Here is a 15815-nt window from a genome sequence, read left to right as displayed (position 1 = left end):
CATCTGTATCTACTTACAGCTGTATTATAGTCTGTTATAAACCATTGACTATGCTGCTCATGAATGTTAAGTATAGGGATTTATAATAAATGTTAATATAAACAATAATAACATTATACTCAGGAATGTGTAGTTGAGTGTGATTTTGAATGCAACAGTGATGCAGTAAAAGTCTGGGGTGCAGCTCTGCATGCACTTGTAACTGAGGAGTTCTGCACATGAAACAAATAAACAGAAGTTGCCTGTCAAGCCACGTTAAAGGCTCAGATGATCAATCTTTCAGAAAATCTGTTAACATAACTCTCCAACAATATCAACTGTTTCTTTCCCTATTTCTTTTCTTTTCTCGTTTTTAGCATCTGTTGGTGTCATGATTTCTGGTGTCCACAGATTTAAAATCCTCACATGCCAGCAGCTCTTAAACGGTGCACTCAACAAATTACATAACAGCTTGCTGGACCTCCGGACTGTTGACTAGGGAAACACCGCGGTTGGGAGAAACAGAGAAACCATTATAGAGGAGGAAAAACACATCTTCATGACGTTTTATTAAATATGAAAAATGTGCGCGTGTGAAAAATTTTGATGAAATTTACAAATGAGTTTGACGACAGTCGTGCACTGGAAGAAATGTCGTGACCTTGAGGTGTAACTATAAAACCTTGTATTTGTTCAAATTTCAGCTTTATTTTTCAAACAACAGATGATCCCTGCTGAAAATGTCACAAGCACTAAAAACTCCCCAGAACAAGCCTTGAAAAACATAATTTTATTTATTCTATGTGTGTGGAAAATATATCACTGTGTATATTTCCAGTGCGTTTGTGATTTATAGCTTTTATTGATGTACTGGAAGATTTAATATTTCTGTGTATTTTTGCAAGCACGCCTGCACGCTGAAAGAAAAACAAATCTTGTGTAATGCTTGATTTGCGCCTTCATCTGTTTGCCTGCATGTTTGTTTGCACTGGCATTCAGAGCATGTTTGTCAGGTAGCTCCAGATGCCAGCATGTAGTTACACAATGTATTGTATGAAATAAATTATATTATCATCATCATTATGTCCAGGACAATGGGTAGATGGGGTAGATGAGGAATTTAATATGATTTGCTCAACCAACATGTTTTGATATGATTTTATTGGCCACAGTGATTTTCTAAAATCTATTTATTTATTTATTCATTGGATGTAGCGTACTTCACATCTGCAGACAAATTCGCATTAAATTCAATCTGATATATTAATTAAGATATAAATATAATTTATATCTTAATTCCATTCATTTCTTCCTCTTTTGCCTTAATTTTTGTTTTGCCTTAATAAATTGATCCTATTTATCCTGTAAGTGGCTTAAATGCTTAAAATGTAAAAAAAAAAAAAGAAAAACACCCCTTTTACATGGATGCAACATTAGCAGTGTTTGATTCTCCACATGAGTAAATGAAGATTATATTGAAAAAGAAAAAAGTGCAAATTCAAAGAAAAATCTTCATGAGCATTTCTACTTGTTGGGGGGTTTGTGGGCTTTGCCTGAATAAGCACTGGAACTTTCCAGCATTTCTTTTCCTTCTTATTTATTTTTTGTCTGTGTTGTTTTCTCAGTATTGCAATGCATCACTTGACATTACCCAAGCAAGTTTGAGCTGCAGCGCATCAGCTGAAAGCAATTTGGTCCGGAGCGCAGCTGCCAGGCGGATAAGACTTTCCTTCTTTCGTTTACTTTGAAATGTTCCTTTTTTTTTCAACATCCAAAATACACAAGGCAGCCAAATTGCTGACATGTGTGAGAGGGGCAGCAAGACTCCTGCATTCTTTCATGCCCCACTATGCAAAACTCCACATTGTTTATTTAAAGAACACTGAACACTTTAGCACTATTAAGAAACATGTCATATAGTAAACTAAAGGTTTCCTCTCAGGAAAAATCCCTGTCAGTTTATTTTTCTTTTGTAAAAAGTTATTTTAGTTTTGACTCACAAACTGCCTGCATTCACAATTAAGCAACAGTGTTGTAGCTCGGCTTGTGTAATGCAGGACGCTAACGGGCAAGGTAAACCTGGAAGTGGTGTGATTATTTATGTGTTGAGGCGTGGACGAGTGAGATGGGAGGACTGGACTGTCTCTTTCTCACTACCTCACAGTGACACTGCGGTGAGGACCGAGACGAGAGGGCGAGGTGATGTTTCCTTTATTTCAGCTGCATTTCTCTGTCGAACTTTAAATCCAACCTGATGAAAATGTGTTCGAAATACATTGTGATTAATCGTTTCTGATAACATATACTTGGGCTGCAGCCTCAGCGAGCATGCTGTTTCCAGGGAAAAACAAAACATGACTCAGTATGGCCTCAACATATACAGCAATGAAATTCAGCTCTCCCTATGGCTTATTGTGGACTGCAGACAATTAGAGAGCAACAGGAGTTTTCTTTAATGCAGGATTGGTTTGGAGACTAATTTAAGATGACAAGTGAGAACCGTACTCTTGACACACTGTGATCTGAGTGGAAAACGCAGAGCAAGACAGAGGGGATGTAAGGTCTGAGAGACACGGACGAGGAAAAAAGGGCAAAAAGCTGACATGTAAACCAGGGTCGACAGCCAGAGGACAGCCTGTGCGTCAGTGTAGGCGAGGTGGTGGGTGGGAGGAGGGCGTGGAGGGAGGAAAAGAGGCTTCCAGAGAGAGAGACGGGAGGGCCCGCTGTGAGTGATAGCCCACCAGGGCCTCAGAGCGGCCAGACACTGGGAATAGCTAACCTACCTTGACATGCGTAGGAAACCCAAAACTCTCTGAGCCCTCTGTCAGATAGGAGCCACCCAGAGGAGCCCCGCCACAACTGTGTAGCCCGAGCCGCTGTGCGTCCTTTTTAACTAGCAGTGTTTAGATGAGCGCACGGTCGAGGAATGCTTCAGTATACCTTGCAGAAACCGCAAGCACAACAGCATTAAGGCCACATCAGCTTCCCAGTGCCTGGGAATAGGTCAACTCTGGCTACTAGCAGGGTTTTAACTGCTGGCTGGACTTCAGTGTGTACATATGTGTGTGTGTGTGTGTGTGTGTGTGTGTGTGTGTGTGTGTGTGCGTGCGTGAATGCACATAAGCTGGTCTCTGTATTGTTAGTGTACATGCAGTATGCATAGATATATCCATCAGTAGACCTCCCTTTGATACTGTATTACAGTCAGAAAGATAAGAGTTGACAAGGTTAAAGTGACTCTGAGGTGGTTTTGAGTCATGTTAGATTTGAGTAAAGCAGCAGTCATCACATGGTATATTAAAGGAAAGTGTTGAACTTTGGTGACAAGGAGCAGCGATCCAATTGTCATCAGTTTGTCAGTAAGTTAGAAATCTAAAGCGAAAGCACAGAGACATCCCCAGTGTCAAAGTGAGTCACACTGTAGGGCTCCTCACTGCTCAGCACAGTCGGACACCTGAGCTCAGACTCAGACTCAAGCTGAGACTCGAGACTTGATTTGACTCAAGACCTGAATGCAAAACCTTTCAAATTCCAAGTTACGACATAGTTAATAAGACAAGTCAGATGGGCCTTGCATAGCGACACAATCTGAATATGTGATTATTAGGTCACTGCATTGAAACACTAACAACAATCAAATGCCATATCACCTCATGGGTCAGCCTTCAGAGACACAGTGTTTCCTGACTTGCAGTTCGCTCATGAAGACTTGGTTTGCCTGGAAGGTCAAATAACACTGTGAATCCAACTTTTTCTCCAAAGTGTAAAGCACACAAAACTACAAAGTGCAACTTGTGAGCTTTATAATATATTAATCTTATAATAATGATATAAAAAGACCAATTAAGGCATTTTGCCATGTCACAGTAGGAAAAGCACGAGTGTAAAATAAAATGAATGATGGCTGGTATTGTGCATGCTGGCTCACTGTTACACAGCCATAGAACAGAACCACTAATAAAAAAAAAATGTCTGCTGGGAAATTGTTTATCACCATTTTTTTTACATGATTTAATGGGAATGAACAGAGTGAGACTAATATAAAAACATAATGATCTAACTATGAGATTGTTGTAGCATATCAAACTTTCAGAAGTCCACATAAAGGAATGATATCAGCCTACTTTCTGAATACTTCCTAATATTCTACAATCACACAAAAGTTAAGCTTGGCTAGGCTCGAGCTGTTTGGCTGAGAAGAAGAAGAAGAAGAAAAAGTGGAGGAGTGAGACAGGGAAGGATTTTTCAGGGAGAGCACTGAAACACATCTGAGATAAAGGAAATGAAATGGGATGCGAGAAGAGGAGAGGAGAGGAGAGGAGAGAAGAGAAGAGGAGAGAAGAGGAGAGGAGAGGAGAGAAGAGAAGAGGAGAGAAGAGGAGAGGAGAGGAGAGAAGAGAAGAGGAGAGGACGGGGAAGAAAAAGGATTGGATGCTGGCACGCAGGGAAAGGCAGTCTGCGGTAGACTTGTAAATAGCCGGAGGGACAGAGGGATGGAGGAATGGAGCTATCAGCAGAGAAGTGATGAAGGTCTGGAATCAGGCCAAGATAAACACAGGCCAGCCCAGAAGGAGCTGCAGCACCACACACACATACATACATACACACACACGCACGCACACACGCACATTTATGCACCAATGCACACACACGTATGAACTTTTCTCCCACACATATGTACAAATACACAAACAAAACACAAACACTTAGTGGCTGCGAGCACTTTATATCTATCATACTCGCGCAAGCGCATACACACACACACACACACACACACACACACACACACACACACACACACACACACACACACACACACACCTGCAGACAAATAAACACTGCTCTGTGTGGCTCCTAGACCACAACTTCGTGTTAAGCTGTGTGACAACAGGCCGAGCTGTCATTTCGACATCTCATTTCATCACATACTTCACATTAGTCCATTTGCTCAGATACCACAGAATAAACACGTAGTGCAAAGGAATGGCTGCAGTTTTATTTTTAAACGTGGAATAAACCGACTCAAGAGTTCGCTGAGCCCTCAGACTATCCCTCTTCACGTCTTGAGTCGTTTAAAATTCTACTCCATTACTCACCATGAAAAAAAGAATTAAACTTCTGCTTTGTAATTATACAAAAATATGGAGAAAAATGTCAGCTATGTCCTATAGATTTAATCATAGTTCCTTCATGGTGGGAAGATATTTATCACTACTGTTAATGTGCGCGCTTGCTTGTGTCTTTTTCTTTTCTTTTTTGCTCTGCGTTCGTTCACGTGTGTTCATCTGCATTCACATGTGTCAGTGTATTTCATTGTCTGTCCGTGAGTGTGTGACTGAGCTTCATTAGTGTGCTATGGAGCGAGGGCTCTCCTGCTCCGTCTTGTCTTTGACCAACTAACACCTTGAGAGAAACTTTAAAAATTCGCCAAATGTTATCTTAAGCTCGGCATTCAGAGGCGTTTGGCAAAACTGCAGCAAGAAAAGAGCCGCTGTGAAGCGTGTCTGACTGGAATGCAAAACACAAGTGATGGTCATCACTCTGTCACCATACAGATTTAAGGCTGTGTGTGTGTGTGTGTGTGTGTGTGTGTGTGTGTGTGTGTGTCTGTAATCTTTAGGAGAATTCTGTTGAATTCCCCTTAATCCCAATTGGTAAGTGAATGTGTTATTACTGTAAAGAAGAGTTAAGCAGAATCAATCCTCAACAAATAAAAGGAAATGTGGAGGTAATTCAAAGTGGATGTAATCTATATTTTTTATAATAACAGTGGATCAAATTACCATTTATAATGTCAAAGGAGTCTCTCCTACAGACCTGTTTCTACAATTGTTTTGGTTCTTCAGCCCACAACTGTTTCTGCTAACCCTAACTTTTTGTTGGCTCTCATCATAGCTTTGTTTAAAAAAAAAAAAACAACAAAAAAACCCTGCTCAGCACCAAATGGCAGACAGGCTAGGTTAGCCACTAGCTGGTGAACATAATGCAGCATTTCTCAGCTTCAGAACCAAACATTTGTGTATGGTGAATGTTGTACTTACATCTGTTCAGTGGCCAGAAACACAACTCAAAATAAATCTGAACGTGTCTCCATATGTGCTGGAAGTGTAAAATAGGCAACTGTTTGCCATATCGACTAAAAAATGTTATAAAAGTCAGCTGAAATGTAATATTCAACAGCGTTCCGTGTTTATCTCAAAGTTTGTGCACAGTCTTGGCCCCTCTACCATCAAGTCTATTTTGCATTAACTTTATTAAAAACATTATTTAAAAAAAAAAAGAAGCAATAGCAATTCAGCAAACAGCTTTGTATGCAGGAAATTGGCTCTTCAGACCCGATAAGTCTCACATTTTCTTTCATCATCCACAACATCTCTGACTTTGGCAAATAGTGAGATTGCTCAGCGCCCGGGTACACCAGAGTGTAGCACTGCAAAATTCATTTCCACATCCTCACAAAGCTCTCGAACTGGACTCGTATCTCACGGCTCAACACAAACCATGCTGTATTTCGTGTGTGCAGGGGTTCATAGTGGTGCAACACAACTAATATGACAGCTTTCTTCACTTTGGTTTCTGTTAACATTGATCTGTTCACTGAAGTTGAAGCACAATGTAAATATATTTGACCTCAGCCATCAGAGCTATCTATTGTGGCTATTCCATTGGAATTAATTCAGTTTGGTCTCATGGTCTTGAAGTAAACCCAGATTTTTCCCTGCTGAGATGTAGCTGTGCCTGCATGGCTCTTCTCAGAAAACATAAGAGATTAAAAACAACAATGTCTACTGTGTAAGTGAGCACATGTGCTTTTTGTGTGAGTTTACCTCTTTTGAAGCTCCCAGTGGTCATGGATGTAGTGCTGGTACTTGCAGCTTGGTGCTTGTGTGTTTTATACATACAGCAACCTGCATGCCAGTTCAAAGCCACCCTGTGCAGTCTGAGGGGATGAGAGGAGACATGAAAGCAGCACTCAGCAACATGTACAGTCTGAAAGATCACAGGGCGAAAATGTCTAGGAAAGGTACACCAACATAAACAAATCAAACACACCTACATTTTTAGAGTTTGTGAAATCGAGTGCACCCACATGTTCAGGGCTCTAATGGCATGGATGCAGCAGACGTCTCACAGGAGAGAAGTGCACTGAAGTAATGCTTTGATAATGTAATCCAGAACATTGCAATCCGGCGTTAATTTCAGACAGCACTTGATTATCTATCTTTTTTAATGCTCATTTACCACAGATTTGCTTGTGGTAAATGAGCATTTAAAGTTCCAGGAGACATGTTTTATGTCTGAACTTCATCTTCAGTGTTAAACACAGGTGGCCTGATGGAGAAAGAAAAAAAAAACGTCTTCCAGCTTTGACTGTCAGTGACCATCACCACTTCAAACATTCATTTTATTATGTCAAACGTGACACTGAACAATGGGAATATTGACAGTCATGTGTTATGAACAAGCCTGGTTGTTTGAGTATTTTAGCGCGTCAGGCTCCCAGGCGGGCTGTAGCCTTGTGAAAGCCCCGTATTGTATTTCTTTCCTGTGCCAGAGCCCGTTTCCTGTGGCGGTGCCGTGTCAAACAACGATGACCCTCTGCTTCCTGCAAGTCGCATGGAGACGGGCCTGCCACGAGCCCCAGGGCCTCACCGCCAGCCACTGAACAACCTCCAAGCCCCCACTCTGTCTGTCTGCTTTCAAGTCATTCCCCACCTTGCCCTCTCTGGATCTCACTTTCCTCATCCCATCTCATTTCCCTTAATTCCTTACCTTCCCTTGGCTGTTGCTTCTTCTACCCCCCCCCCCCCCCCCGTCCTTAATTTCTCTCCCTTTAACCTTCTTCTACCTCCTTCCTTGTTTTCTTATTTGCCATCCCCTTTCTGTCCCTTGCCCCCGTCTCCTTCATGTTTCCCTCTGTCCACACCTCCTTTTCTCTTTACATCCCTTCTTCCCTCCTCCCTTTGTCCCACTGTCCAGGTCAGGAGGTCCGTCAGACGTTTCCTGTGAAAGCCACAGGTTCAGACCACACCTTGTGAAGGGGATTTCTGCAACTACTGTCAGTGACGCCCCATAGAAACACAGACATGCACGCTCCTGTCTGCATGTATACATGGAGCTACTGTACACAGCGAAAATATATGGTTGTTTTTGGCAGTAAGCGGTGTGCACTGTTGAACTTGCTGTCCGCTGGATAAAAAGACACTTGTGGGAAACAGTTGAAAACATGCAGCATAGAAAACACCGTCAGTAGTCATGATATCAGTGCTCCATCTAGAATAAGCAAAAACAAAAAAAGCTCAAGGTGTATTTTTACATATTCTGAATAAAATCACAGTGACTGTCAGCTGATAGCTGTCGACCTCCCTTATAAGTCAAGTCCCTGTGTTTTTGTGCCCTGAAACAACACTCTTACATTATATGCAAACATCCCGGGGTCACATCTCTGCTTTTGAGTATGAGAAAGCTGTCAAATCATGCATTTCTATTGGTCCCCATAGAAATCAACCACATGGCGGGGGTTAAAGACTCAAACTGTTTGACGTTTGCGGTAGAGCAGTTCAAATCACCAGTATTTCTGGTACAGATTTCAAACAATTGATATGCATACTTAAACAAAATCGTGAGCTTTTATGTTAACTTGTACAAAGCAGAATCTCCCTCACCACATTATACTGCAACTTTGATCTTGGACAATGTCCCGGTGGTATGTGAGTGCACGTGTGTGTGTGTGTGTTGGCACAGTCCTCTATGTTCCTCAAGCCAGCATGTCTTTGAATCGGCCTCTCTTCTCCTTCTATTCAGGGTCATGAGTACGCGTGTGCATGCACACGTGTGCCGGCAGCAATAACATACTTTGCTGTGCATCTCTGAAACGACTTGCCTTCTTCCAGTCCAGGTCAGAGGCAGGAAGTGAGCTGGGAGAAAAGGAGGAAGCAGAAGCAGCTCTCTCTGGCTGCAGGTAGTGACCCTGAGCCTTGACCTCCAACCTCACCCCCCATCAGTCTGACAATACACACTCAGACAAAACACAGATGTGCAAACATGGTGGTGTTGCTTACAATTTGCCAATATCAAAGAAACGGTGTCTGGCACCATAAAGCCTAAAAATAGTTGCTCGTTCTTGTACTAAGAAATGTTTAAAGCTTTATATCTTAATATCAACTAAGTTTTAAAAAAAAGAGACATCAAAATCCAGCATTATAATTTATCTCTTTATTATTTGACAACAACAACAACAACAGCATGTTGCATTTGTTCACTTATTACATTTACAGAGGTGGTCAGGAAAGCTGTATGGATTCAAGGACCTTGTTCACACAATCATCCATCCTTGCTTCCTTAATCAAACTGTTTGACGATGTTGGAGGTACAGTACAGCTTCTGGAAAGACTGTTAGGACATGAGCCCTGTCCAAAATCAGCACTTAAACCTTACACATGCAAATGTGCCAAAACTAGCATCCTTAATGCTTGTGCCTGCACCTGAGATTTAACCCTTTTGAAGTATTACTGGTACATTACATTACATGTAGTCGAGCTGTTTTTGGACAGAGCCCATGGCTTTGGGAGGTGACTGACTTTCGAGAGCCACCTCACCAGCTCCAGAAGAATAACCTGCTGCCATGTTTGGAAGGCTCCAGTTTTCCCTCGATGGCAGGGTTTGGCTCCGGACGTGGTCTAGAGTGGTAGGGGTTCTCAGGGAGGGGCCGTGGGGTAGACACTTTGGTCACCTATGACAGACAAGGAACAGGCATGCCATGACTTCTCATATACAGTGGAAACACATTGAAATAACAGTGTCCTGCAAGAACGTTTCAGTGGACAAGCTCAGATTTTGAAATTTAATGATTCTGATTCTTCCTAAAGTTCAACACAATTGACTCGAAACACAACAGTTACCTTGGATGTTAGGATAATGTACAATATATATATCATACTCTCAGAACAGATGGTAAAGGTCTATTGCTTAAAATCTGCTAAATTGTGAGGGAAGTTTTTTTGGAAACCTTGCACACTCTTTAAATCGTCTACCATTAAAAGGTTTATGCAGGTGGGTTCACGCCCCTCCTTTGCCCCTCTCTACCTCTTGCAGCTCTTTCCTTATGTCATGATTTACTTCCTCTCAGCTCTCCTTTTGGTTTGCAAGTCAGGACCTCCCCCTTTCTTTTACTCTCTCCCTCTGTTACTACCTTGCCCTTTAGTTTCTCTTACACCAGCTTTCTTCCCACCTGAATGAGTTACTCTCTTTCCTCTCGACTCTTCCCAAACTCAACAAAAGTTTTACTCTCCAGATCTTTTTATTTGTTGTATGCCTGAGAAACCCTGAGAAACTCGGCCAGAGCATGGACAGTCAACCTGCATATTTTTCATAGTAATTGAGATTTCTGTTTTGTTTCCCTGCTCATGTGGTTCAATTCCATGAACACTAGCTCTGCCTGGTGAGTGCAAAATGGCCAGAAAGTTGATTACAGCCATTCATGGCTTCCCAGGTTTGTGCTCTTGTCTTTTCAAAGACTACAGAAATAAATGCCCAAAAAACTATTGTCAAGATCAGTTTTTGGTACTTTGATTGCTGTGCCTAATTAACACTTGCCAGTCAGTTATGCAAACCCCTTAAAGATGGAAATTTAATGAAAAGAAAACCCAAAGCAGAAAAAAAGACATGATTTTTTCTGCTCAGCACTGCAGCTGAATGAGACCACTACGCAGATGCAATCAGAGGCTCTTGCACAGCCCATAATCGGAAAGAATAGAGCCCATCAACCCAGCTGCTCACATTGTGAATGCGCAGTCAATCCCTCACAAGTCTCACCTTAGACAGGTCTCCCAGCTCAGGTCTCTCCCACCCCAGCTTATCAAGGACGCAGCTGTCAAAGGTTTGCTGCTGCTTACGGCAATGACGCAGTTCTGCCAAGTTCGAATAATCCAGACAGGTCCAGTACTCCGTGAAGGACTCGGCACAGTTACCCTTGATTTGCCTACAAGAAAAGATGCAAGCAGAGATTTGAATCAGAATGAAATATGCATGAGCAGGAATTCTCCCCCCTAAAATACTGAAGATATTTTAAAAGATGACGATTTAGGGGACTGATTTGTAAAAGAACATATGATATAGGAGTTTAGATTTAAAGATTTATAAAGAAATCACATTCATCTTGTAAGCCGAACCAAGTCAGGAACTTTTATTAAGTTCTGGTCTATGACTAGTCAGTTTCCACTAGTCAAAAAAATTCTGCTTACTATGGAGAAGTTTCCGTAATAAGAAGGCAGTGCTCCTAAAGGTGGCTGGCAGTTGCCAAAAGCGTCCAAGAATCAAACCAGATCCCAGGTGCAATTACAGCTTTTCACAAATCTTTCCTCATTATAATAATTACAGGTCCTTCTCTTTCACAATAACTCTCAGTCTATCTTTGGGGTTAGAGTGTCAGTTATTTACTTCTGCTATTGAATTGGAGGTCATGTGTTTTTTTTTTTGTTTTGTTTAATTTTTTGAGAACCAAAACCACAACTTGTTTGAGACACAAAAACACACAAAAGCACCTTAGTTACTGCATGGGAATACTGCATGGTATAACCAAAGCTCTGTCTAAAGCTTTCAGTAAACACAGACATAGTAGTTAAGAGTGAAAAACCCCAGACCACTTCCTCAAATAGCCCCCAGTGGCAGTTTTATAGACACAACAGGCTGTATGATTATTCAGTTATAAAATTAACATTCCTTTTTTCTACTGGTCATTTTTATAAAGAAAGTTGCAAAGAATTGACAAAGATCATACTTTGGCCACCTCTTGTTGATAATTTATTTTTTATTCATTTAAAGACAAGTTTGTTGAGACTTCGGGTTAAAGGCCGACTCTTCAATCGCCAAAAAAGGCAGAAAAAAACCTTTTTTAAGGAAATTAATAATAAATAATTAAATGGCTTTGCAGGAATAAAGACCGAGTTGTTCAATTAATCCAGATGATCCAAAAATACAAACAGCTGTGAGATTAGTTCTGTGACAAAAGTACACTTACATAACGGAAAACGTTTTTTCAGACTTTTGGCAACATCTCAGGAAAGTTGAACCGAAAGTTTGACCAAAAACCTGTTGTGGTTCTGCTGAAAGCCTACCCCACTGTTCAGGGTTTTATTCTGGTGTTTATTTCTCTTTCTTCTGTGTATTCTGGAGCTTTCTTCTTGTATTCATATTTACAAAAACACTTGAGTGGTCTGCAAATTAACCACTCACCTTTCCTTCCACCCAAGATACACTTTGGAATAATACAACATATACCATATTTTTTACCTAATTTCTTAAATATTAGTCATATAGATATATGAATATAATATAGAGATCTAATAGACATCTTTCTTATCCAGCTACAAATTCTCGCCACTTGTTGTTCTGAGAACTTAGCAGAAGCAGATGGAATTGAGCGCTTATTATCAGGACAAATTACAGAACAGGAAACCAGACGTCCCAACACTGAAATCTTCTTTCTGTGTGAACAGCTGTAACCCCTGCAACAACAACAGCAGTATTTGCAACCTCAAAGCACATATTCTGCCCATATGTCCATCACAGAGGAAGAAATGCAAAAACTCTTGACCACAAACCTCTTGACCATGGTTTTACATGGACTATCATACTGTGCACTCTCCAGCTGATTCCACAGTCCAGCCACATCTTAAATAACACTCTGACCACCAGCCCACTGTTCAGTTTTGCAGTTGATGGCAGAGTGGCTTCATCTGCTGAATCTCTCAAGTATCACCTTAACTGTCAAATACATTGCTCACTGCTTTCTTTCAGGTATTCACAGTTTCCCACATATCTGATTTATCAACTCTTTTTGTAATGAATCTATAAGAAAAACACACAATATGTAAACCCCTTTTGTTTCCTGAATGTTTCAGTAACTGTGTCTGTGTATGGAGGTGTGTTACCTGAAGAAGTTGAGCGCACACTCATTGACTTTCCTCCCTTCTTCTAGACATTTCCTGGGGTCCTTCTCCTCCCAGCGACAGAGCATGAACTCCTTGTTGGGTTTGTCACACTGGGAGCCAAAATGGTGGGCAGCAGCCTTCAGCACTGCAGATGACACATTGATCTGACAGACACAAAAAAAAATGGTAACAAAGGTAAAATGATTATTAATTACTAAATAATACGTATGCAAGGACATACAGTTGTGCTCATACATTTACATGCCCCTGGCAGACTTGGTAAAATATTGACTTTTTTTGGGGGGGAAATATGAGTTTTCTTTTATTTAGGGATAGTGGTCAGGTGAAGCCATTTATTATCACATAATTGTGTGTGCCCCTGACTGATGATAATGAAATTATCTGAATGGCCCCAAATAAAAGTTTACATACCCTTGAATGTTTAGCTTGATGATATTGACAGAAGTAGACACACACACAGGTTAAAGGAGGTCATAACACATAGAAAAACCCCTACCCCCAGCAACTTCAGCTGAATTTCAAGATGCACAATAAGAAGGTACTTCTGCTGCAGAGTCTAGTTCCCAGAAAAAAGCTATTATGACACCAACACCACATAACAGCCTGCTTACAATATGCCAAACAGCACCTTGAAAAGTCATTCGGACTGATGAGACCAAAATTGAACTTTATGGTCACAACCATTAACGCTATGTTTGAAAGGGAATCAACAAGGCCTATGACGAAAAGTACACCACCCCTACTGTGAAGCATGTAGGAGGAACTCTGATATTGTGGGGATGTATGAGCTACAGTGGCACAGGGAATTTAGTCAAAATTGATGGCAAGATGAATGCAGAATGTTTTCAGAAAATATTGGAGGACAATTTGCATTTATCAGCCCAGAAGATACGCATGGGACACACTTGGACTTTCCAATATGACAATGATCAAAAATATGGGGCCAAGTCGTCCCATCAGTCGCCACAGCAGAAAAATGAAGGTTTTGTGGAGAGGCAGTCATAGTCTATTAACCTTAATATCATTGAACCACTTTGGAGAGATCACAAATGTAAACTTCATGCAAGAAAACTTGAGAATTTATTGGATTGAGAAATAAAGGTCCTCCTCCACAACTATAACAAAAGACTTCAAGCCATCATTGATGCTAAAAGGGGCAATATACAGTTTTAACAACTAAGGTTATGCAAACTTTTGAACAGGTACCACATTGTTATTTTCTTTATTGCTATGTTTTGTTGATTGTGAATTATTGTGCTATTCTGTGTTTGTAGTTTAATTTGAATCCAACCAAAAATAAAAGAAATGTGTTTCTTCTTCATGTTTTCTTTAAAGAATAGCACACATCTTATAAATTCTGCCAGGGTATGTAAACTTATGAGTGCAACTGTAATTCCATTTTTTGAGGTATAGGATTATTTTGTGTAGTCTGACACTTGTTGATATTTTAGACCTGATTAATAAGGCACAATATAGTGAATCTGCATATGTGTTGCCTAACCTGGAACAGCTGGAAACTGCTAGGCTAGCTCCAATAGTAGAAAGTACACTCTCGAAAACTTCCAAGTAGCTCTATTTAGTTTACAATTTTTATCTTGTTTACTAAGTTTGTTAATAAAAACACACACACACGCACACACAATGAGAATAGACTTTGTGGTTTAAGAGGTCTGAGCTGTTTCTTGGACAACAACCATTGTTTAGCCCAGCATCTCTCATCAATATTTCCAACTATGGCCAGGTGCATGCATTTTTATATAAATAAATGTACTGCACATCAGTGCTGAACTCTAATAATGCAAATGTATTACAATACTCTACTGTACTTAACGTAAAAATTCTGATCTCACAGACTAATATTCAGAATGTGTGAATGCACTGCAGCAAATTTCATATAAGTCTTAATATATAGAGGAAAAGTATTTGTCAGGCCCTGGCCAATAGAAGAATCCAAAACAGAACAGCAGTGCGAAGTTAGTGGTGAGGGGTTTAAGGCAGTGTCTTCACAATTTAATTCTTCAAAAAATTGTTTAACTATTAAATTTAAAAGCAACTATTACATGCACACATATCGTCTATTATATCATTGGTTGGTATCTCAAAGATTCAAGCTGCTGCCAGCTTCCACCTGACTTCCAAGGACAAGTTCAATGTGCCAAATAACACTGCGGCTGACATGAACCAGTCAATGGTTTGTTTTGGGTCAACCACTGTAAAGTTACTGTGGCCACAGGGGCAAAATGAAGACGTAATGCGGACTATCAAAAGAGCAATAGAGACCCTGTGAAGACAAAGTTAACAATGGTTAACAGCCAGTCATATCTCTGCATCGCCTCTGAGACATATTTCGATTCCTCTAACGCTACTTAATATTGTCATGGTGCCTATCACAACGATGGCAGAATATTCACTAGCTCCAAATGTATTCCGAAATATTCACCAGCTCATCTATTATAAATTTACATTATCTAACTAACTTTTACCATTGTGAGGGCTGGAAACGCCAGCGGCAAAAAATATTAGTTACTGAGCAAATCCTGAAGCCTATGGCAGCTAGCGTTAGCAGCTAGTTAGCTAGCATCTTCTATATTACAATGATTTTCATTCAAGCTAAACAATAACCGCTGCTCACCTCGTCCACATTCAGCTCCTGCAGTGTGGGGACTTCCACCGTTGTGGGCATGGCTGTACAATATCAAACAAATCAATATCACAAAATATCAAACACCGCTACTGAAAAACATTCAAGGTCCTCGTCAGTCTCCAGGACGAGCGACGAGGCCGGGGAGAAGGTCAGTCTGGTTTGCTCTGCTGCTGCTAGCCGGGAGGCGCGCTCTGATGACGTACAGAGAGCGCGTCAAAAGGCGCCCGCATGCGTAGTGA

General features: G+C 40.8%; 1 protein-coding gene across 1 annotated transcript; it reads right to left on the bottom strand.

The window, feature by feature from the left end:
* Positions 1–9180: 9180 nt before the first annotated feature.
* On the bottom strand, positions 9181–15744 carry ndufa8 (NADH:ubiquinone oxidoreductase subunit A8). Its single transcript, XM_023401508.2, has 4 exons — positions 15565–15744; positions 12912–13075; positions 10795–10960; positions 9181–9712 (listed from the first exon to the last, which is right to left on the bottom strand). Exons 1-4 carry the CDS (start codon positions 15613–15615, stop codon positions 9575–9577), a joined length of 519 nt encoding a protein of 172 aa, XP_023257276.1. The 5' UTR covers positions 15616–15744; the 3' UTR covers positions 9181–9574.
* Positions 15745–15815: the final 71 nt, after the last annotated feature.

The sequence above is a fragment of the Seriola lalandi genome, unplaced genomic scaffold (assembly GCF_002814215.2).
Source record: "Seriola lalandi dorsalis isolate HSWRI2012SDOR001 ecotype SW California unplaced genomic scaffold, Sedor1 jcf7180002053686, whole genome shotgun sequence".
Taxonomy (NCBI): Eukaryota; Metazoa; Chordata; class Actinopteri; order Carangiformes; family Carangidae; genus Seriola; species Seriola lalandi.
Note: the sequence above shows the minus strand (reverse complement) of the source record. Positions and strands in the feature narration are given on the sequence as shown.

Excerpts from the sequence above, each read along its gene's own strand:
- ndufa8 (XM_023401508.2), bottom strand. The coding sequence starts at position 15,615 with ATGCCCACAACGGTGGAAGTCCCCACACTGCAGGAGCTGAATGTGGAC. Across the intron at positions 13,076-15,564 it reads AGGAGCTGAATGTGGACGAG|ATCAATGTGTCATCTGCAGT; the intron begins GTGAGCAGCGGT and ends TGTGTCTGTCAG. Across the intron at positions 10,961-12,911 it reads TGTGCGCTCAACTTCTTCAG|GCAAATCAAGGGTAACTGTG; the intron begins GTAACACACCTC and ends CTTTTCTTGTAG.